General features: G+C 41.7%; 1 protein-coding gene across 2 annotated transcripts in view; it reads left to right on the forward strand.

Annotated features, from left to right (window-relative positions):
- Nucleotides 1-836: 836 nt before the first annotated feature.
- PPP1CB (protein phosphatase 1 catalytic subunit beta) overlaps nt 837-23,579 on the forward strand; it is a 33,179-nt gene continuing 10,436 nt past the window's right edge. Inside the window, exons 1-2 of one of the 2 annotated variants that reach the window (XM_053382972.1) lie at nt 837-1,345; nt 22,646-22,777. In XM_053382972.1, coding sequence (XP_053238947.1) covers nt 1,294-1,345; nt 22,646-22,777 — 184 coding nt within the window. In that variant the 5' untranslated portion in view covers nt 837-1,293. The remainder of the gene's footprint in view (nt 1,346-22,645; nt 22,778-23,579) is intronic. The other variant, XM_053382971.1, reaches the window with a different exon arrangement.

A 23,579-nucleotide genomic window follows, 5' to 3' on the forward strand; every position in this document is an offset into this window, starting at 1 on the left:
TCACCCACAGAAAAGGAGGAGGAACCCAGAACAATGGCGCGTAAGGCCTTATACTTTTGAAATTGCCACCCTGTAGATCAAGACCACCCCCCAGAAACATCATACCTACATTACAGAAAAGGCGGTCTGAAACAGAAATTTGAATGTTGTTTTTCCTGCTTGCCAGGTTATCTGATTGCCTTTCCTGATAGTCTGTCACCCATTAAAATACTGATTACTCAATTCCTGAGACAATGGGAAAGCTCCCTGACCCCCCCTCCCTCCCTGCAGGGAAAACATTTGGTCAGTTTGGGAATCAAAATGGTTTCAGGACAGTCTTCCTGTGCTGATCTATCTATGTGCTTGGTTGGTACACTTATGAACATTACCATATATCTAAGACCTCAAAATTCCTATCACAGGGGGACTACAGTTCCCAGGATTCTTTTCGGGGAAGCCGTGTTCTTTAAATGCGTGGTGCAGCCCTTGCCTATTGTTTTGTGAATTTGGGAGGGTTTTCACTCCTCCCCCCGCTTTAGGGAACAACGAGGCTGCCTTTCCGCGCGAACTAAAACAGTAGATGAGAAAAGAGCAGAAATGAATCTGGCCCTGTGGGGGCTTCTTTCCTATTATACGCAGCGCTCGAGGAAAGCTGCACGGTGTTCTGCGCGCAGCAGGCGTAGAGGCTCCACTTTGCATTTAAGCACTAGGCCCCAACCCGGTTACCAGGAGACACAAGCGGGATGGAAAAGGGGAGGGGGGAAGAGAAAGAAAGGCAGGCAAGCCGGGTGAAGCGCGTGCGCGCCCACGTGAGCGTCCGGGCGTACGAGCGAGAGGCTTCGCGAGCCCGTCGCGCCTGCGCGCTTGTTGCCTCGGCCGGCGCCGCTCCGCAGCCCTCTCTCAGAGCCGAACCCGATACTCCCGCGCAGTTGTTGTTGGAGTATAAGCAACAGCGGCAAGAGGCGCGGGAGGAAGGATCGTGGAAAGGAACTCGCGGCGCATGCGCGGCGGGGCCTAAGGCAGGCAGGAGGGTGGGGAGGAGGAGGAGGATTGGCGGACTCGGTTTCGTGCCTCTTTCTCTCCCTCCCTCTTCAGCGGAGCCGGAAAGCGAGTGAGCGTTGAGGGAAGACCCCCTCCCTCCCCGCAACGCTCGCTGGGCCGGGCGCTTTGAGGTCCCGCGCTCGGGCGAGTTGCCGCCGGCGGCGGGAGGAGGGTCCTTGACGAGACGCTGTTGCTTTCGTTGCCGCCACCGCCTCCTCGCCGAAGCGCCGTCTCTCTCCGTCCCCGCCCGGGACTGAGTCCATTAGCTACAAAATGGCGGACGGGGAGCTGAATGTGGATAGTCTTATCACCAGGCTGCTGGAAGGTGAGCGCGCAACCCTCCTCCTCCTTGGAGGCAGCGGGGTGCGGAGGCCCGAGCGGGGAGGCCGGGGACAGGGGCATTTCTAAACCGGGGCGAGCGAAGTTTTTCCTCCTAAACGGGGAGTCTTGCGGGGTTGGTGGGGCGGACTCCGCGGGCGCCTGAGAAAAGGCTGTATTGGGGCTCTCCTTTGGTCGTGTGAATCCCGTGCTGTGAGAACAGCCGCCTGCCTCCCTCATCTGCCTCCCCCCCCCCCCGCCGCCGCCGACTAATAACCTCATTTAATAAGCTCATTTAGGCGTTTGTTATCCTTGCCCTAATTGGGGGTGTGGAAGAAAGCGGTGGTAATCGCAGGGTACTTTAATTAAAGTTGGGTGCCTTTATCTTTTCCCTCCATATCCCACCCCCCACCCGTCTCCGGAGGAATAAACGCTCTCGCCGCCAGTACCTCTCGCTCCCATAACTTACTACGGCGGGAGAGGTAGGAAAAGCGTAGGTAGAAGTACGAGGTTTCCCTTTGCAGTCTCATCCTTCCCACCCCCATCGCTTCAGTCGCTGTCAGTCTCTTAGCACTCCCCTGCCCTTGTGGATATATATATGTACTATAACTTCAGATTTATAAACTACAGGTTAACCCAGAACCCGGGATTCTCATTCTAAGACTGCTTTTTGTTTAAAAATTCCACCTGACTTTACTGCTTGATGGACAAAGATAATCCAGTGTCCTACGACTGCCTTCCGTCATAGTGTTAGTATGGGTTTGTTTGTTTTTTGTGCTTTGTGATATTAAATGAGGGCTTGAATCTGAACTTTTTTCTTTCTCCTGCAGCTGTTGATGTATATTTATAAATAAAATCCATGTGCCTTTCCTACTCCCCCCCCTCACAAAACACTCGAGCATTATCTAATTCTGTCCCCCCCCCCAAAAAATCTTGCTTATTGTTTCTGTGGTTATAAAGATGTCTATGAAACTTGGTAGTTTTCACAGTGTGTGAAAGCACAAGCTTGGTTTCTGTAGATGAGAAGGAATTGTGTGCAGGACAGTGAGCTGGCTAGTCGGGGAGGGACTCTGTCCCTCCTAGGTGCCTTGCATAGAAATGCATTAGACTGCTGCAGGGAAGAAGGAATTTTCTGTCCTCCTTGTGCCAGGTCTCACCAGTGTAGTAACTTTTGTGGGTATGTTTTCAAGACTGTAACATTATTTAAAATAGTTTTTTAAACATATAGTGAAGAAACCTGCAGACATCCGATTCATTTTGTATTTTTATGTTGTGAACCTCCCTGTGATCTTTGGATGAAAGGCAATATACAAATTTAATACATAATAATAATCTGAATCCTGTTTGAAGTATCTATGAAGTCATTTGTACAGTAAGTCAGTATTGTAGTTTAGTTTTAGTACAGATAAGCTGACACTATGTTGTGCTAATGTTACTGATACAGCAAAACTGAGAACTGCTGAAAATATAGTGTAACTATAGGATTGTGAAATGTAATGTCACTTTCGTACAGCCAGCTTTGTCTCACATCTAACCATGATGGTTATCTCCATGTGAAAAGATTTTTTCACACATGTATCTACTCTAATGGTAGAGTGCCTGCTGTACAGGAGCAAAATCTTTGAAATCTGCAATGAGTCTGTCTAGCAGTGGGCAGCATCACTGTATTGGCACCACCCATATTTTTTATTATTACAAGGGGCTCCGCTAAGAAGCCCGTCACAACTGTTTGGTGTGCAAGCAGGGGCAAGACATGCAGGGGTAAGGCTCGCTGAGGTGAGACATTTTAATAATAATTAACTATAATGGGAAAGGGGAGTAGACAGAGGAAGCCAGAACCGGGACTAACTCAAGACATACCATCTTGACAACTCTTGCCTGAGAACTTAGTGGGGTTGCATAGGGTTTCTGCTCTTCAGCTCTGTGACTATACTACCAGACAGGCAGTGTTCTAAACACTTGCAATTTTCTGGATTGATGCCAGTATACTTATGATTTCGTTGCCAGTTGTATGTATCAGATAAACTGGAGGGTGACTATACTGACATTTCAGGTTTTGGATTTACTTGTGAGCTATAACTGCAAACTGTAGACAGTGCAGCCTTGCTTCAACATAGATACTGCTGTTTCAAAGCTTGGTTTTGATAGAACCATTAGTTTTCAAAATACTGGATGGGCTTCCTTTGTCTAAATTTTGTTTACTTTTCACATTTAACTTCCTGTCTCACTGATACACTATACTGTGAGGAGCAGCCTGGATAAAGAGGATTTTTAGTTTTAAGGATTTGCTTTATGTAATTCAGACTGGTGATGGCATTTTAATTCATGTTATTTGACAATGCTGTTATGGTGAGTTGAGCTTCAAAGTAAGACGACTATGTTGATTATTAGCTGGAAAATGCATTTTCAGTATTTCTGAGGCATGGTTTGTGGCAACCAGAACTGTAAACTACCATATCTTAGAAAAGCTATTGCAGAGCAGGAAAAAGTGCAAGAAAAGGCCAGCCAAAACCTATAGAGAGGTTGGTTGGAGCATCATCTGTGAGGAAAAACTGAAGTGGGGCTTCTTAGTTTAGGAAAACAACTGAGCAGGATATGACTTGATTCTTGAGCAGCGTCCAGACCTGAAACTGAATATTTCATTATATTGGAGGGGTGTGTGTGTGCATGTGAGAGAGAATTTGTTATTGATTCAGTTCTAGAGAGTTGGAATAGGAAAATGGTTTATTCCTGGGGGGAGGGGGGAAGCTGCATAACACAGGAAGAAGAGTTCTTAACCTCACAGCAAACATTCTTCCTCCCTTCCCCCACCCAGTGATTCCCTACTATAAAAGTTAGGGGAGGGGCTTTTCTTTTACATATTATTTTGAGTTTTTAAAATGACAGTTTTAAAAAAATTGTTATACAGTCATACCTCAGGATAAATGTGCTTCAAGTTAAGTATTTTTGGGTTTCGCCGTGTGCGCATGCGCAGATGGTAAAAATGATGTCACGCGCATGCACGGAAGCAGCGAAACGCGTGGAGGCGGGTTGCGTTCGCTTTAGGATGCGAACGGGGCTCCGGAACGGATCCTGTTCGCATCCCGAGGTACCACTGTGTAGCCTTGTGTTTAAACAGTATCCTGGTAGCCATACTGCTACTGCTATAGTAGCAGCGGAATTCCTTATTCATTCTCTGCCTTTGCCCCTAAAAGTTTGTGCAGCTTAGTAACTGTTGTAGGCTTATATACCCACAATTTATATACATAATTTATAGGTATATACCTAAATTCATAGGATTTTAATATTTCTATACAAGCTTTCTTGTCATTTCTATAAAGAAACTGCTGTAGCATTTCATCTCAAAATGAGGAGCAGAATAGAAATTATTTTAATGATAATAATTAATAAAGAAGCATCAATAAAGCTGTTTCCCAATGTGGTATTGTAATTGTTACTATTAATACATTTTGTATACTGCCCTTCATCCAACAATGATAGATCAGTTTACAATATAAAAACACAGAAATACATACCATAGCCAAAAACAAAAAGAATACACCCCCTTACTGTTTAAAGGGCCATCTATTGGCTAATTAAAGAAAGGCCTGGGAGAGGAGGACTGGCATCTAAAGATATGTAAACAAAGGCACCAGGTGAGCCTCCTTGGGGGAGAGCATTCCACAAGTGGGGAGGCACAGCTGAAGAGGCCCATTCTCGTGTTATTGCTCTACAGACCTCTTGCAAGCACAGGACGCAGAGTATTGCATTCTGATAAAACTCTCACTTTATGCCAGGCACATGGAACCTTTCTTCAGCCTAAGGGCTGCATTCCCATCTGAGCAACCTTTGGGCATCACATGCCAGTAGGCAGTGGTTTCAATGTAAATTTTACTAGTTTCTACACACACTTGCCAGCTTTTGAAACTACCACGTTTTGCGACGGAATTTCATAAACATGGGCAGTTTCTGAGCTCTGGGAGCAGTAGTGCGCCTAAGATTTCAGATTAAAATTCTCACTGTTACTTGGAAGTAAATTCCAACCAAGTTCAATGGGACTTCTCAAGTAAAACGTGCATGAATTGGGTACCTGAAAACTTCTTTTCCTTTTAAACCCAACATGTTATGTTTAGGTTTTAGTTGCCTTGTTTAATGTACTTTTAATGTATGATGCGCTTTTCATTCAAAAAATACTAGCCAGTTAGTTATGATGACTTTTTAAGTAGTGCATGTTAAAGTGTTATCTACCTCAGACTCACAGTGATGCTTAAAATCAAAACAAATTTTGAAGTGGGATCATTGAAGGAGACTTAAATCTTAGGTTTGCAAACTGGACACTCAAGCTGGGCATCTTTGCCATCAATTGTGTAGGCATTTAATATGTGTTAAATGTGGTGCCAACAAGATACATTTATATGAAAGAAAGGGGGTGTAGGGAAAATCCAGGGCCTGTTCAGAGTGGAAGGAAAGGGGGACCTTTTTCTGCCTCCACTTCTAACCACTCTCTGAAGACTGCAGAAGGGACCCTCTTAAGAATATGAGTGGGGGAGGCATGGCTGTTTTTTGAAGTCTTCAGACTAGACCACATGAACATAAATGAACATAAGATTTTTAGCTGCAGTTCATTCATTTTCATCTTTGTATTCTTGTTATAAAAAGTGCGCCTAGACATTCCAATGTTGTGCGCATAACCTAGGTTTAATATTCTGTTTAGCTCCTAGCTTTCATATCTCAGTTTTTAACAATGACACTCACACACCAATCTCCATCCTCCATCCAGAAAAGCCAGAGTTCATAACAGAAATACTCAATGGGGGTGCAAAGCAGGACCAGTGAGGGGCGTGGGCTGGAGAGAATAGTGGGGTGGTAGTGAGGCCTGGAGGGCTATGTTCTGCCCATGGGCTTCAGGTTCCCTATCCCTGATGCATACAAATGTGTCAAATCTATGCTGGGAATGTGGAAATATTAGAACAGCCTTCCCTAACCTGGTGTTTTCCAGAACAGCGTTGTACTGCAATTCCTGTCAGCCTCAGTCGGCATGGGCAGCCACGAGGAATGCTGAGAGATGTAGTCCAAAATATCCAGAGTATACCTAGTTGGGAAAGGCTGCATTAGAAAAGCATGGCTTACATAGGAATGTAGGTATCTTAAAAATGAATGGAAAAGATTATTTAAAAATATTATTGTTGGCTTTAAGCTTTAATTGGATCATTTAATTGTACTGGAGATTTGAAGGGAAAGCAAGTGAATATGACCCATTAGTAGTGATCCATATGTTATGAGCTCAAATGTTGTTGGCAGAAACCTGGAGATTGGTTCAGTTTCTATCACGCTAATGAATAAACATTTATTATAAAAAAAAAGAGTCAGAAAAGTGAGGCAATAGACTTTTAGGAGAAAATGAACTAGGAATAGGAGACCTAGATAATTTGTAGTACATGATGTTTTGAATGTGGTTTGAAATATAAAGCTGTTTCAGCTTCCGCTGCCTAATTAACTGTCTCCCCTCCCACCCCCAACACCCAGTTTCCCTTTTTCCCTGAATTAAGTACCTTGACATTCTCTGTTTTAGTGTGTTGAACACACATGGTTGTGTTAATCTAAGTTCTACTTAGAGTAAACCAAAGGTTGACATAAACATTAACTTCAGGTGGTCTACTCTGAGCATGGCTAACATTGGATACCACTTTTTCTTTTAATTTACCAGTTTATGTACATCTGCATCCCTAGAAAGCCCCCATTGATGTAGAAGCTACTACCTTATTTCTTGTGGCTCCAAAATACTTTACAGCCTGATTTTTGTTACTGGAGGGAATGATCTTAAAGTTTTCACAGGTATAATATCCAGAACATCTTTTTAGTTTGAAATCACAGGTGTTTCCTTTACCATAGTGATAATTTCTCTCCCACCCTCTCTGTGAGCTGAGCTAAAACTCATTTTCAGTTTTCAAGTTGTGTAATTTTTACCCTCTTACAAGTATCTATTTTACTCTCTTACAAGTATCTTTATGATGCAGCAAGAAGCCACTTGCCTGTACAATACTGAATATACATTGGATTTCCACATTCTGAGATGCAGTAACATGGTTTAATAATCATACTGGATTCTTAAAACTGTAACTAACAGAGTGAATCACTTCTAGGACGTGCTTATAACTTAACTACTATTTTTTGGTAATGTCTTCCTGTTAAAACATTATCTGAAGTCATTGAAAACAGACATTGATGACCAACTTACAGTACAATCCTTATACAATTCAGTATACCGAAGTATACCATGCATACACACACTCATTGGGACTTTCTCCTATGGGTTAGGATTGTGCTTTTAATCTCTTGAGTTCTGTTTCCAAGCAACTTTTCCTAGCTGTCCTTCCTGCTGCTATGTCAGACTTGTTATCCTTAAGTAGTTGTAAAGCTGCCCTTACCAGTATTCACTCCATAAAGCGTATCCTCTGCAACAGAACTGTGATAATCTCTGTGGTAAATAAATGAACAGGGGACATAACTCTTGAAGACAAAAACAAGTTCAAGGTTCTAACCTTTGAATGCTTTTCTTTAAGAGTTTAGAACATGGGTAGGCAAACTAAGGCCCGGGGGCTGGATCCGGCCCAATCGCCTTCTAAATCCGGCCCATGGACGGTCCTGGAATCAGTGTGTTTTTACATGAGTAGAATGTGGCCTTCTATTTAAAATGCATCTCTGGGTTATTTGTGGGGCATAGGAATTCGTTCATATTTCCCCCACAAAATATAGTCCAGCCCCCCACAAGGTCTGAGGGACAGTGGACTGGCCCCCTGCTGTGAAAAAGTTTGCTGACCCCTGGTTTAGAAGTTCTGCTGTCACTTCTGAGTATCCTTTCCTAGAGAACTTACCGGTAACTGTACAAAATAATAAGTTTCTTTCCTCAACCCAAGTTGGAAGCTAGCAGGGTGCCCAAGAGCTAGTATAGACTAGCAGCCACTGGATGCAAGAGCTGTGAACCAGGAAGTCACCTGTTCACACGTTGCCTCTCCAATAACTCTTGGCAAGCCACTCCTTTACCAGTTCATGACCACTTGTTTATTTTGATGTATCTATACCCTAGCAGTTTGAAAGTATGTCAAAGTGCAAGTAGATAAATAGGTACTTTTCCGGCGGGAAGGTAAACGGTGTTTCCGTGCACTGCTCTGGTTCGCCAGAAGTGGCTTAGTCATGCTGGCCACATCACCCAGAAGCTGTACGCCAGCTCCCTCAGCCAGTAAAGCAAGATGAGCTCCGCAACCCCAGAGTCGTCCGCGACTGGACCTAACAGTCAGGGGTCCCTTTACCTTTAGAGCCTGTCTACTAATTGAAGTATTCCCAGTATATCTGTATATATTTTATTTGTATATGTTTGTCCTCTGTATTCAGTGTACTCTCTCTCTCTGTGTACAATAAAATAAGACAGTGATGCGAAAGCTAGTGGAATGAGACAAAGATGTGTATAATTTTCCAACAAGTGCCATTTTGCCGTTGAATCTTCTGGCCTGAAACTGACTGTTGAAACAGCCAGATGTTAGTCGCTCGCAAGCCAGGCCTTCTCAGTGGATTGCTGCTGCTGTCTCTCACAAGCTGGAGGAGTAAAATGTTAGAAGCCAGTACTGTGGTACCTCCGGTTGCAGACAGGATCCGTTCCGGAGGTCCAGCCGGATCCCGAGGTTTTCGCAACCGGAGGACCATTTTTGCGTGTGTGCGCGCGGCAAAACCTGGTAAAATACTTCCAGGTTTGCCGCTTTCACATCCCGAAGTTTACGTAACCAGAGGTACTACTGTAATTAGATTTCCCAACTGCCCTACTCATATCAAGTTCATTCACCCCTTGCTATTGGGTAGGATTGAGGCTTAATTACATCCTTGAATATTGTTCCTCTTAAAATCTGCTTCAGTACCTACCATGAGTCAGCAGCCGTTTTGGATACATGGCCATATTGTGAATTTTGAGTAAGTGCTATCACAAATGGCTGTCATGTGGGGCATGACATTCACAAAATGACAGCCGTAATGGTTCTGACCAGTCACAAAAACACAAATTTCCTTTTAGAAGGAATCCTTCTCTCCTAGGACACAGAAAAGGAAACAAAAACAGAGACCCAGAGGAGGAAGAGAGGGAAATGCACAGCATAGACATAGCCAGGATTTATTGGGGTGGGGGGACGATGGAACCAAGCTATCTGCGACTTGATTGGTCAGTTAGTTAAACATTTTTATTTATTTTCTTGATTTAGGGGGCAGCTGCCCCCCTCCTCCCTCCTGGCTATGCCCATGATGCACAGTCAGAGAAATAAACATGCTCCTTCTTTCTCCCCCTCCCCACGTCACTTCATTCTACGTCCGTTTGGTCTCATTGCTCTCCCTTGCCCTTTTCTGTCTTTTACAAGATACACTATCTCAGTCTTTCTTTACTTTCTGCTTGGGTACTAAAGTCAGCCTAGAAAGGTTCATGGAGTTAAAAGAGGAAGTGAGCACTTCACCTCTATGCACACTTCCAGGCAGTGATTGCGAGCTCTAGGGAGTCATCTTGGGTGCAGTTGCATCTACAAACACCACATTGTGAATACCAAGTATGTAGGAATGTAAAGAGAGGAAGTAGTTATGGAGTGGGAGGGAATTCTTTGCACATGTGAAAGTATTCTATACCTGGGTCAGTTACTGACCTTCTGTGATTAGGAAAGACATGGCTCTCTTGAGCATTTGAGGGAGGTCTTGTTTGATGGTTCCATAATATGATTAATATGCTATTTTTCTGCTGAGCAGTGTTCTGTTTGGTTGTGGTTTTTTTTTTTAAAGTGGATTGTTTGCTGTATTGGGGTTTTCTTACAGACTAAATTATGAGGTACAGCTATTTTATTAAATACCTAAAGTACTGCTGCTTTAGTTCCATCTGGCATAAATTATCTGTCTCATAATAAATTATCGAACATCTAGCCTGTGAATCAGCATCCATACTTGAGATGGTTCATTGAAGATGTCCGGTCACTTTTGTAAAGCTGGTTATTTGAGATTGGGATCTACACAGTTTTATCTGACTTGGCTCTGACAAAATCTTCGGTTTTGAGGAAATATTTTAGAACTGCTACAAGTGAGCAATTGTTGGTTTTCATGAAGGAATCATTTTGTTTTTCAAAGAGAAACTCCATTGTGAAACTGTTGAATCACAACATATCAAAAAGTTACATTATGTTCACTTGGGGGTTCTGAATAGAGTGGTGGTTTACTGAGACCAGCGGTCATCAACATGCTGCCGTTGGGTACTGTGGTGCTCTTGGGGTCATCACCTGGTGCCCACAAATCCTTGAGCCCCGCCCCCTCTGCCCTTTCGGTCATGAGAAGATAAGGGTACAGTGGTACCTCGGGTTAAGAACTTAATTCGTTCTGAAGGTCTGTTTTTAACCTGAAACTGTTCTTAACCTAAAGCACCACTGTAGCTAATAGGGCCTGCCGCGCCGCTGCTGCGCGATTTCTGTTCTCATCCTGAAGAAAAGTTCTTAACCTGAGGTACTATTTCTGGGTTAGCGGAGTCTGTAACCTGAAGCATCTGTAACCCGAGGTACCCCGGTACTTACCTTTTTCTTCCTTGAAAATACATAGAGCTGAAGGATGGAGTTGGAAGACGCTTTCCTACTTCTTCTTTCAGCTCTATGAACTTTTCAAAGCCAGATTACTTTCTCTGGATTTGACTTTTACCCAGATTGTGTGTGCACGAATCTCTTTGTGTCTGGAAGAAATCCAAATGTGCCCACAGGCTTAAAATGTTGGTAACCTCTCCCAAGACAATTACTGGTGTTTTGAAGTATCATTTTGCATATTTTAAGTTGTCATTGTATTGTCAGTGTACTGTTGTATACAATTGCCATTTAACTTCAACCCTGAGAATCCCACTCCTTGTATCTGATGGAAAGTCATAGAAAGCTTATGCCATAATACATTTTGTTACATTTGAAGATGTTACAAGATACTTTGTGTTATTTGCTGCAGGAAAAACAACAACCAGATACTCATTTTGAAGTTGGTTTTTGTGCTTGTAGTTCAGAATCTGACCTTTTCCTTTGCAGTTTCATTTGTCCCACTGCAACTATTTTTGCATCTAGAAGTATGAAAATCTTATGTCAATGTGCAAGATAAAGGAATCTATGTTTAGGTTATGTATAATTTTTACTAAAAGTTTTTATGATTTATTTTTTTGCTAACATTTATATGAGCACAGATCTCAGAGGTGAATGGATGAGCTCCTGTTAGAGAGGACAGAGAAGCTCTTCAGCTTCCTCTGTTTTTGCTTCATCAGAGCCTGTCTATAGAGGGACAAAAGCAACACTGAGACTATCTTGTCTATACTTTGGGAAGTTGGCAAAGATAGCAAAAACTCAAGCCGAGTTTCCTTCTGACCTGAGGTAGTAGAAATTAAATCCATTAATGCATGTAGAATACATACAGCCAGAATGCATGTAGAACTGTGTGTTTAGTCTATAGTAGAAGAGGAAAGGCATCACAGTTTTTTGAGCTGCTTGAGATACAGGTTGAGGACCTAAAATAGTCTTCCTCAGTTTGATGACCTTTAGATGTTTTAGTCTATAACCAGTGATGTGGGGTGGAAATTTTTCTGTACAATATATTCTACTTCTTAAGTTAATTCGTAGCAATGACAGTCAAGCATGGCAGCTCCAAAGTTTTTTGATTTGTTTACTAAATACAAGTAAAATGCTAAACTAGAGCATCAGAAAACTTTCTTGTGCAAACTGAACATTTTCTGATGTGAATTAACTCCTATGCAAATTACCTGATTTGCATAGGAACATTTTCCAATTCTGAATGTTCTGGAAAACCCACATTACTAGCTACAACTCTGTCAGCTTTGGCTAGCATGGCCATCTTAGTAAAAAGGTAACTGGAAGGCACCACGTTGGGAAAGCCTAGTCTTTCAGATTAAATTGGGCTTCCCCATTAATTGAGCTGCCTGAGAGGGCTGAAAGCAGATAAGTGTCTTCCTGGATGAGCTCCTCTGTGACATTCTAGATTTACCTGGGAACAGGCTAGGCATCTTGGGCTTTAAAAGCAAGTAGCTCAGAAAGTGCCCTCCAAGGGCCATAATCTAGCTTCTCCCATTTGCTTATAAAAGAGGATTTGCTAGGGCATTCATTTGCTAAGGGCACCTTGAAAAGCGATCATGACAAGTGCTGTTTCTGTTTCCTGATTTCCCTAAGGATGTTGTAGATTAGTGTTGTGGAATTTAGAGAACAAAAAGCCTTGGCCAAAGAGAAACTTGAGAATATTATTACAAGTGCCCCATGGTGTTACACATTGAAGATGGGGTTGCCAATCTGGCACTTTCTTTTAACATTTCTGGGCAGGGCCCCCAGACTCTTTGGTATCATCCATCCATCCTAGGAATTTGTGAAGCAAAATGTACCTGTAGCTTTCTAAGCTATTTCCGTGAAATAAGCTAGCCTACCTGCTCCCACCTGTCAGTGTGAAGTAAAGTGAGTAAAGTCAGAGCCGTGATTGATAAGTGAGATGTTTGGACACAAAGCAATGGGAATCCCTGAGGATCCGAAAGAGCTTCTATTTCCCTTTTTCGCTTTAATGTACTTTCCCAGCTTCTGGCTTATTTTCCAGTCCTTGGAATCTTTGTCATTTGCCCTTCTCCCCCCAGGGTTCAAGATGCATCCTCTCTGTGGTGGGGTCCTCTGAGAGCAAGTAGTCAGTAGAGGGTTTTTGTTGTTTTTTTGCAAATGCTGCTACATGATAAGTGTAGGTGGATGTAAACTAATCCCCCTGCTACCACAAAAGGCAAATGTGAAAACTTGGCAAAGAGGCTTAGGCATGTTTCCTGCTGTGCCAGAGCTAAAAACCAGGGACTTACTAAGAATTCACTGTATAGTTAACTTATACAATGTTACACATGTCCACTCAGAAGTAAGTCTTTGTGTTTAATGGACTTTGGTTTACAGTTTGTCTTGGGGGAAAACAGAATTCTTGCACCTCTAATGATCATCTGTCAGGCAGAAATTCAACAGACTATGCTTTTTCTTGCATTGCTGCTATGCTGGACATTAAAAAGACTGGAGGGTGTGTGTTTTGACAGTAAATTTTAGACTTTCCAGTTCTATTCTCCTGTGTTGTTAAATGTTTTCCTGTGCTCTTTCTCCTAGTACCTGTGCTCCCTTCTAAACTTATTAGTGTGCTGCTATTTCATATCCTTGGCCTGGGCTAGTAGAGGAGACAGAGAGAGAATTTTGCACTGCCTTTAGGCCACTGCATAGCTTTGCTATGGAAGCTGGGGCTCAAATGAGTATGAGAGCCTTTGTGCTGTATTAAAACTGGGCAATATTAGAGAAATCTGTGTAACTGCTGTTATGTCAGTGGCAATAGAGGTGAGCCGCATCATCACTAGTCAGGTGAGAGATGTTTTTACAAATTTAGAATATAGTTTAGCAATGAGAAGCTGATTCATTTGTGAGATTCCTATGATGGTTCATAATAGAGTTAACAAACTGGCAAGTTTTGCCAAGACAGCAGTTTTCAATAAGTACAGGGGGAGGTTCGTACAGAATCTGGAGGAAATTATGGTAATTCACAGAAACAAAAATGTACAATGTGGAGAAATTGGTATTAGTTTCTTTTGATCAACATATAGACTAAACAGTATTGTTTTCTATGGGTTATTTTTATGAGACCTTTTAAATGGGATCATTTCGTTAAGGAAACAGAATATAATTTGCTTAAAATTGTATTTCTGTACCCACTTTTTTCCAGGTAAGTCCCACTGAACTCACTGGACTTTACTGTTCAGAAGGATTTCACTGTAGATACTAGATGCATAGAACTGTAGAGTTGGAAAGACCACCAAGGGTCATCTAGTCCACCTCTTCAATGCAGGAATCTCAACTAAAGCATCCATGACAGATGGCCATCCAACCTATGCTTCAAAATCTCCAAGGAAGGAGAGTCCACCACCTCTGTTCCACTGTCAAGCAGATCATTTCTTGGGAATTAAATAGTGGCCCTGAATTGCATATATTTTGTAGTTGGTTAGTATCCCCCCCCCAAATTCAGATTTTAAACTTTTGAACAAATGACATGCCCTCCAACTTTCACTGTGACTTTGTACTCAGTGTGAAATGTTTTGGTTCAGTTTATGGGGCTCTTGATAGATCTTAGAAAATTGTGATAGATCCCATATGGATCTACAATGTGCTTACCAGGTTGCCATTGGCTAGTGATGGGGGATAGAAAATTTTCTGTTGGTACATTTTTCCATGGAAAACTGAAGACTTTCTAAAAATGCATATAATAAATTACTGTAGTGCTAGTCAAAATGGATAGTTACATGGTTGTAATCAAGTTTTGGAGAGTGTGCATCCATATATGTGTAATGAGTGTGCTCAAAATGTCATACTTGCATTTTCAGTGTCTTTATTCTTCCCCAAAATAAAAACAGTGTAAGGAAATGTAAGCTATTGATTTGACAAATCTTAAAATATTTGCATTAAAATACTGTATTACAGCAACGGTTTTCCAGTTGAGTCTTTGATTTTGAAGATAACCTTTAAACCACATAATATGTTATTCCCCCTGCCGTGAAATATTTCAGTTTAAATACCTCAGGTTATTAGAAACTTCTTGAGATATTGAGGAAGTCAAATTAATATGGAATACTTCTTAAAATTTTGTTTACAAAATAAAATGTAACCATGATCATTCAGATCCCAATCAACTTAGGAATTTAGTAAATCTAAACCAGAACTTTCTGGAAAACCCACACCATTGCTAGTAGTAACTGCATACTGTGATCTGGCAAGTGCCTGCCCTTCTCATAAAGAGATGAGATGGGTGGGACTCTTCATTTCAGCTGTTTTGCTGGGCTGGCATTTGGAAGCACTGGTTCGGGCTAGGGAAGCAATTTAGGTAGAACTGCATCCAATAGTTCCCATAGGAAAATGTTCTGATGCCCTAGATTGATTTGACTTAGCATTTTCATTTTATATATGTTTAGTAAATTAAGCTAAAAACTTTGAAGTAGCCGAATTTGTTTCAAGTGGCATCCGTTTATTGTGAAATAATGGTAGACTGAACCTGGGTCCATGCGGCTCTTTTTCTTTCTCCCCAGTGCTGATCTGTGATTCATGGGAATTTATTGTTACTACCAAACTTACAAAACTGACAATTTTCTAGAGAAAATTTTCTGCCCCACGTCACTGCTTCAAAGCAGTAAGAATTTCTTAAGAGGCCCCTACTTGTGGGTGCCTATTTAGAGGGATTGAATTTCATATCAAACTCACAGCCTGAAAGAACAGTTTATTTACTGTTTTGTAGCTATAGCCACCAGAGCTTTTGGTAACAGCCATCTCAAAGTTTTTCTGATTAATTATAAATACATAGTTGAGAAGCGGGGAGACTGCTGAACAGCACACTATGGTAATGCTCCTTAAGAAAAGTCTCATTATTTTTTTTCTACAAAAGCTGCAATTTCAGGGTCTGTGGATATGGCTGTGTAAACCCTTACCTTCCATTCTTTTGTGCAATTTTTCATGCCTATCACATCCATTATTCCCTAGTCAGCTGCGGCTGCTGCTTTAGGGGGTTGGGATGAGGGAATATATTGTAGTTGTCCAGGCAACCAGGCTGAAGCTCCTTGCCGCACTGGAAATTTCATTAACTGACATTGCCAGGTGGCAAGATTTTTGCCCTGTTCAGCAATGAACACATATAGTTACACGTGATTAGTTGGAGCTGGGTAGGGATTGGGATGTCACAGTGTTACTATGAATGAGATATGCTTTCCCATCCATGTTCTGCTGTATATAGTGAGTTTTACAGAACAGCATCCAACTTGTTCCATCAGTGCAATGATTTTTCCTTGCACAATACAACACCACCACCCCAGCAAAAATAAAAAAATTACTCTGGTTTCCGTCACCCCTCTGAAGCATTTCTGCAGTGAGGAGAAAGGAGGAAGTTCTGTTGTACAAGTGGAAATCCTTGTGCTGATGGAATACCTACATTCTTTTGGGAAGGTGTGTGCATGACTTCTGCCAGGTGCGAAAAGTGCACCACATTTCTGCTTTAGTCTTTACAGGCAGAAAAAAAGCCATGACATAAAACCCAGCTAGTTTACTGTGTTGAGCTTTTACAAAAAAGTAAGTTTCTTTGATACAACAGAAGTACAGTGGTACCTCGGGTTACATACGCTTCAGGTTACAGACTCCTCTAACCCAGAAATAGTGCTTCAGGTTAAGAACTTTGCTTCAGGATGAGAACAGAAATCGTGCTCCGGCAGCACGGTAGCAGCAGGAGGCCACATTAGCTAAAGTGGTGCTTCAGGTTAAGTACAGTTTCAGGTTAAGTACGGACCTCTGGAACGAATTAAGTACTTAACCCGAGGTACCACTGTATTTACTTTTTTGATAAACTCTTTTTGTACCTGAGGCCCAATTCTTTTCTTAACTTAAAGAGTAAGCCACCCTATTTTGTTTTCCACGGATTAATCTGGATGTGTGACTCTTCATATTATGTAAAAGAAGAATTTGAAACTGGTAAAGTGAACTAAAGTGAATTAGTTTTAGGAGGGATCTTCCTCTTTGGTAAATGTTTTGTTACCGTATTTTTCGTCCTATAGGGCGCACCGGCCCATAGGATGCACCTCGTTTTTTTTGGGGGGGGAATTAATAAAAAAAATTTATTCCCCCCCCAGCCGCGGCTGCCGCCCCAAGCCTTGCGCACACCTGCCCGAAGCACAGGGCACCCTCCGGAGGGCTCCACATACTTCGGGCTGCAGGCTGCCGCCCCAAGCCTCACGCGCTCGGCGGGACCTCCCGCCGGGCGCGCAAGGCTTGCGGACACTCGCCCGAAGCACGGGGAGCCCTCCGGAGGGCGACAGGCTGCCGTTCCAAGCCTCACGCGCTCGGCGGGACCTCCCGCGGGCGCGCAAGGCTCGCGGAAACTCGCCCGAAGCACGGGGAGCCCTCCGGAGGGCTCCCCGTGCTTCGGGCGACAGGCTGCCGCCCCAAGCCTTGTGAGCCCGCGGGAACTCCCATCGGGCTTGCAAGGCTTGCGGATAGCTTCCTGAAGCCTGGAGAGCGAGAGGGGTCGGTGCGCACCGATGCCTCTCGCTCTCCAGGCTTCAGCGAAAGCCTGCATTCGCCCCATAGGACGCACACACATTTCCCCTTCATTTTTGGAGGGGAAAAAGTGCGTCCTATGTGGCGAAAAATACGGTACCTTGTTCTAATGAGTGCATGCATAGCTCCTTAAAATAATAATAATAAATAGTAATAGTTATAATAGGTTTTTTGTTTTCTTTCTGTTTCTTAGTGGGGAGGAAAATATGATTTATCTCTCACTGCCAAGAAAAAGAATGACTACTCTATGCCTCCCACCAACATGCTTGACTTGTGTTGTCTTTGCCATTTACACTTATATCACCTGTAGCCTAGTATTGGATTTTTATGTAAAAAATATTGAGCACAGGAGGGCCTATGTTCATACAGCTTTTCAGTAAATACTAGCTTTTGCTTCATATGATAATTTAGTAGCTTTAGTTTGCTTTCCACTATTACTGTTCTTACCCTTGGTGTGCCCTTAATTTTCTCTTGGTTTGCCCTTTGGGGATTGGCTTATTCGTAATATATATAGAGAGAGGGGGGGGGTTCTATTCTTGTTTGGGCATCCATTTCCTTATGGTGTTTTGTATTTTGAGAGACTGTGTGTGCCTGAATAAACTCTTGGTTTTTTTTGTATCTTGTTGCATCTTGATATTCTCACTGCTTTGTGTGTGTGTGCTATAGCATCTTATATGGGATTTATATTCTTTGATTGTAATAGGCCAATATATTGTCCTTGCATGTGTTATTTCTATATTTTGCTTCCAATTCATTCCCTTTCGGTGGGCAGGGGGAGTAGGTGTAATTGTAGTTTTGTTTTTATTTTTATTCACCTGTTTCGGATGTCATTTCTATCAACCATATGACTTCATGTGGAGTATGTTTTATTAGGACTTTTAGCATCATTGTTATAGTTTGAGTTATTTCTTGACTAGGTGAGAACTGTTGGCAAATAAATGAAGTATTCAGAAGACAAAATGAGGTAGTTATTTCAGGAAAATTATAATCTCATGCAGGGCAGTCTGGTAGTGGTGCTGCTTGTCAAATATGTGAAGCAGTTATCAATAATTTATCACTTAAGTTCGCTTCATATGACTGAACTACTGCTGTATTTCAGATGATAAGGACAGGAATCTTGAATTGTGCCAGCTTTGAAGTGCTTATGATGCAAACAGAAATAGAATTTTAAAACTGCCTTTGTGATAGACAATTGGATTATTTTAATAGTTGAGATTACAGTATATCGGTTAAGTTAGCTATCCGTTTAAGATGGGGACAGGCTTCACATGTATAAGTCTTTTTTGGAGGGGGGCGTCATTGATCTTCCCCATCAGTAATTTGAGATGCCATCTCACTGGGCCATGTCAAAGATAGCATGCTAGGATATTGAAGGTTAGGTGACCTAACATTTCTGGTTTGATGGTAGTTTTTGGAATTAATGTGACAAGCTTCCTTTACTATACAGTTTTTTCCCTTATCTTGCATCTGTCTCCTCAGAGTATGCTCTGGGTAGTTTCCTAAGATTTTTCGCTAGCCAAATGAACATTTATGGCAGCCAGGACCCTATTCCTCTCCTGCAGTGCAATCCTTGGAACGTTTGCTATGCTTAGATGCAGTTATAGCATAGGATTGGGTTCTTGCTCCCAGCGTGATGGATAATTCTCCCTCTCCTCTTCAGAATTAAAGCTGCAGTAGTTGATAACATCCTTACAGTTGGGCTTGGCATTTGAGAACATTGGAAGCCAGCACAGCTATCGGATTCAAGTTCGTACAGAGCTTGTCTGAGACCCAGGGTTGGGAGTCTTGTTAGAATAAAGTTATAAGCTTGAACAGCATAAGTCTGGCAGGCTGCTCCCTGCCCAGCATGGGCCTAGTGGACATGACCCTTGCCTCCCTGCCAGCTCCAGACATGGAGCTTTTGTGGGGGGGGGGGGAGCAGGGACTTGTTTTAATTGTAGGCAATGTATCTGCTGCTCATTTCCCAAATGGCTAGCTACATCTTACTTTCCAGCTTGTTCCCACAGAGGTAAATAGATATACTGTATGCAAAGAGGAACTTAGTATTTTCATTCCTCCCTCCACCCCTCGCACAGATTTCATTCCCGACACTGGCAAGTGAAATAATGGTGCACAGAATATGTGTCCATGCGGCTCCGTTTCATTTTTTTTCTAGTGATGATCCCTTCTTCAGAGATATACGCAAGTAAACCAGCTGTCAGCGTTTGCTTGGTGGCAGTAATTCTCTCCAATAGGTGGCCAATTCACTATCAGTTTGGAAGCGAAAAAGAGCCCTCCAAAAGTAGTAGTTTCTACATAGGTGTTAAATATGTAGAAGAATATACCTTTGCAGATACTTAAAAAACAAACAAAAAACAAAATAGTCTTACAGGGACCTGTAAACTTCTTCCAGCATATCCAGGAAGGGGAAAGAAGGTTAGTCAAGAGGACACTTAGAACAGAATAGAAAAATGGTCTCCTAACAACTCTTAGTAAGTATTCAAGGGAAGGGACTTGAACCTATGGTTGAGGGTGGATGCATGTCATGTGGTTTAAACAACAAAAACAACAACAACATTTCACCACCACTACATTTCCACCCTGTACTATACAGGGATGTTTTAGTAGGAATGAAAGGGGGGGAGATAATCCCCCCTTCCTCAATCTCCAGTGCTTCCCCCCAACTCTTCTGGATTACAGCTATTAAATACTCTGATTTGCAGGTGGCAGCCCCCAAGTTAAGCTTTTAACACTATAGGATGATGACTAGTGGCTCTTAGGTCTTGCCCAGAGAGTCCTCTGCTATCAGATCACTTTTAACACATGGGGAGAAGGACTTACTTTCCCTCCTGAATAATACACATAGGATTTACCAGTTCTTTTTTTTCAAGCTGTCTGAAGTCCTGAGCTGGAAAGCTCGTCTTTGGAACTGGCACTACACTGCCAGCAAAAGAGAAATGTTTACACTTGCAACCATTAGTCCTAAAATACACTTCATAAGTTTTTTTTTTCTTCTGATTTCAATGGTATTTCAAAGTGAGTGTTCTCCAGAGTGCCCGAGTAAACCTGTGAGTTTAAAGGATAGATATACAATTTCTGAAAAGTCTTGAAGCCAGAGTACAATATAATTTTTTTACTCCTGTTGCAAAAAAAACAGAAATATGTGCAATGCTTAAAAGTTTATTTAAGAATATATTGTGTAGAACTTAAATTGTTAGTATTAAAGTTAAAAGTCTAAGTATCTGTTTAAAGTATAATGTTAGAGATAATGCTGCAAACTGCAGTAGCTGTAAGGTGCCTAAGAGTTTTGCCACTTGGAGAAATGAAAAAAAACCACCTTTGATCAATTAGGGATGCTTTAATTAATTAACATATATCTAACCTGTCCTTCATCAAAATCAATGTTATGCAACTTAAAACCATAAATATATAAAGTTCTGTACTCAATTTGAGTGCTGAAAGCACTTGCTGCCCACAGTTTTATCTTAGAGGCATTTGACCTACAGGAATGTGCCTTCCAAAATAGTAGCTACAGCAACATGTACATACTAAAAACATAGTATGTTTTTTTCTAGAAATATTATCATATGCAAATCTATATAGATTCAAAACTTGAGATTTTCTGTTTAGTTCTTTGTTTGAACTATATGATGCTATAGGGAGCACTTAATTCATCAAAGCCGTTCATATTCATTTGTTAGTTCAATCCTGCTTTTCCATTTTTTTAAAAAGCAACCAGTTGAAAACATAATTAAGTTTTCAGATTAAAATACAGAGTTGGCCATAGGACTCCCAAAATGGGTTACGAATAAGACATCATGATTCAAATCCAGTGTCAACGTTATGCAGACGCCTAAGAAGAACCATACTGAATTGGATCAAAGGCCCATCTAGTCCATTGCTCTGTTCTCACAGTGGTTAACCAGATGCCTGTGAGAAGCACATAAGCAGGATATGAACAGCCGGTGCTCAGAGGCATCCTGCCATTGATCCTTTGATACAGGCCTTGAAGGGACCCCGCTTCTTGTATCCCTCCATTGTTATAGCTGCCTTCTACTGCTTGCTCCTTAACCAGTTTCTAATCCTGAAGAGAACCTTTTCTCATATGCCAAGATTTTTAAACCTACTCAGGATTATTTGGTGAAGTTCTAAGTACTGATGTCATCTGTTGAAGTGATGAACAGGATTCTTTCACATGCCTTCAGATGTTGGTCCTGATATTTCCTCAACAACCAAATCCCTTCCACATTTATGAGTAGATAGGTTCTCTGGTGGGAGACTCCTTAGCCTCCTTGCTCCATGAAGAAGAAGAATTTTTTGTCAAGTAAGTACCTGCAGCACTTACTTGACACAAAATTATGGACCCCCTAAAGCATTTGGGCCAACAATGAGGGGTAGTATCAGCAGTTGGAGCTATGCAGAAAGGCCCCTTTCTCCATGTGAGATAAATGTGGCTCAAACAGAACTTGCCCCACTGGTTCTTGGGTCATCAAGCAATCCTAGTCAAGCTTGGAATGGAGAAGCATGCAAGGATGTTTCCTGTTCCATTGCTCTCAATGTTTGCTTGCAGTGTTCTGATGGGGTTGCCAAAATGAAACCAGGGAGGCTCATTAGTATAACAGTTTTCAAACCAATAAGGTCATATGACAGATCTGTACTCTTAAAGCTTATTCTCTTTTATTTGGACACCCAGTAAGTTCTTGATGGCAAACATTGTACATTGAGCACATTTTTATACCCTCTGCAGATAATAACAGAATGATGAACCATAGTGTGCATTAAAAGTGAATGCCTACTTTATTATGACTCTATCGATCAATGGATATGGCCCAATTCAGACAAAGCATTTTACTATAAACTTAATATCTGGATAAATGTTAACCTGGGAAAGGTGCAGAGAGAAGAAATGGCATGGTGCATTTGAAACAGCACAACCGGACGCCTTCATCTGCCCCAGCTGCAACAAGATATGTCTCTCCCATATCAGTTTTTACAGCTACAACAGGCACTGTAACCTTTGAACCGTTTGACTTCATCCCAAAAGGCACACTCCTCCATTGCCTCCCAAGACGGACGGATGCCAACCATGTGCTTAAACACATTTTGGTTTAATGTGCTTTATAAATGCTGAGGAAGGCAAGGGCTTACTATTTGAAACACACTGTTTTCCTTGACAGATTTTCATAGACCTGAATTTATCATTTGTCTTTCAGTGCGAGGATGTCGTCCAGGAAAGATTGTGCAGATGACAGAGGCCGAAGTTCGGGGCTTGTGTATAAAATCACGAGAAATCTTTCTTAGCCAGCCCATACTTCTGGAGCTAGAGGCACCGCTGAAGATCTGTGGTATGTGGTGATTAATGTTGTATACTAAAGAGGCAAAGCTTTTAACCTGCAAAATAATATTTGCCGAATGTTGCTATGTATTCAAAATATGTAAACAGTAAAGAGAAGCAAAACCATTTAACATGAAAAGATAGCCTGCTTATCCTACTAAAATGTGGTAATTTGGTACACTTTTACTACATTGAGTGATTTATATCCTAAATACTCCTGCCAAGTCTTAAGCTAATTCAAAACCTGCTGTACAAAGAAATACTGTATTTAATATATAGTAAATACTAATCTTGGGTTTAATTTAGTTCCTATATTATTAAAGTAATTTAGGAGACAAGACTTAAGTGCTAAAACACTTCATATTTTCACAGTTATTTTTCAGCCTACTTGTGCATTCTTTTTTGGGTAAGACCCAAAAAGGGAGTGTCTTGCCTTTTGATGTGAAGGTCAAGAATGCTTGCTAAACAACTTTAGGCTTTGGGAGGAATGGCAACATGCCACTGCAGTTGCACTCTGAATGCCTTCGTTTGCCTGAATCAGCATTCAACAGGAAGAGTTCTGCCATCACTAGCTGAGCTTCAACTCTTTGAGAGGCTGGAAGATTTCAGAGGGACAGTACAGACTAGAAAAGCAAATGCAGTTGCATCTGGGCTTAGTTTAGTTTAAATAGTACTTTATTAGCAGGTTTAAAAGCATTTGAGTGTTTCTAAGTGCATTCAAATGATAGGTTAAAAACATCTGTTTTTAACCTATCATTTGAATGCACTTAGAAACACTCACAAACTGATTTGTAATTGAAGTATTTTTTTAC

The sequence above is a fragment of the Podarcis raffonei genome, chromosome 3 (genome assembly GCF_027172205.1).
Source record: "Podarcis raffonei isolate rPodRaf1 chromosome 3, rPodRaf1.pri, whole genome shotgun sequence".
Lineage (NCBI taxonomy): Eukaryota > Metazoa > Chordata > Lepidosauria > Squamata > Lacertidae > Podarcis > Podarcis raffonei.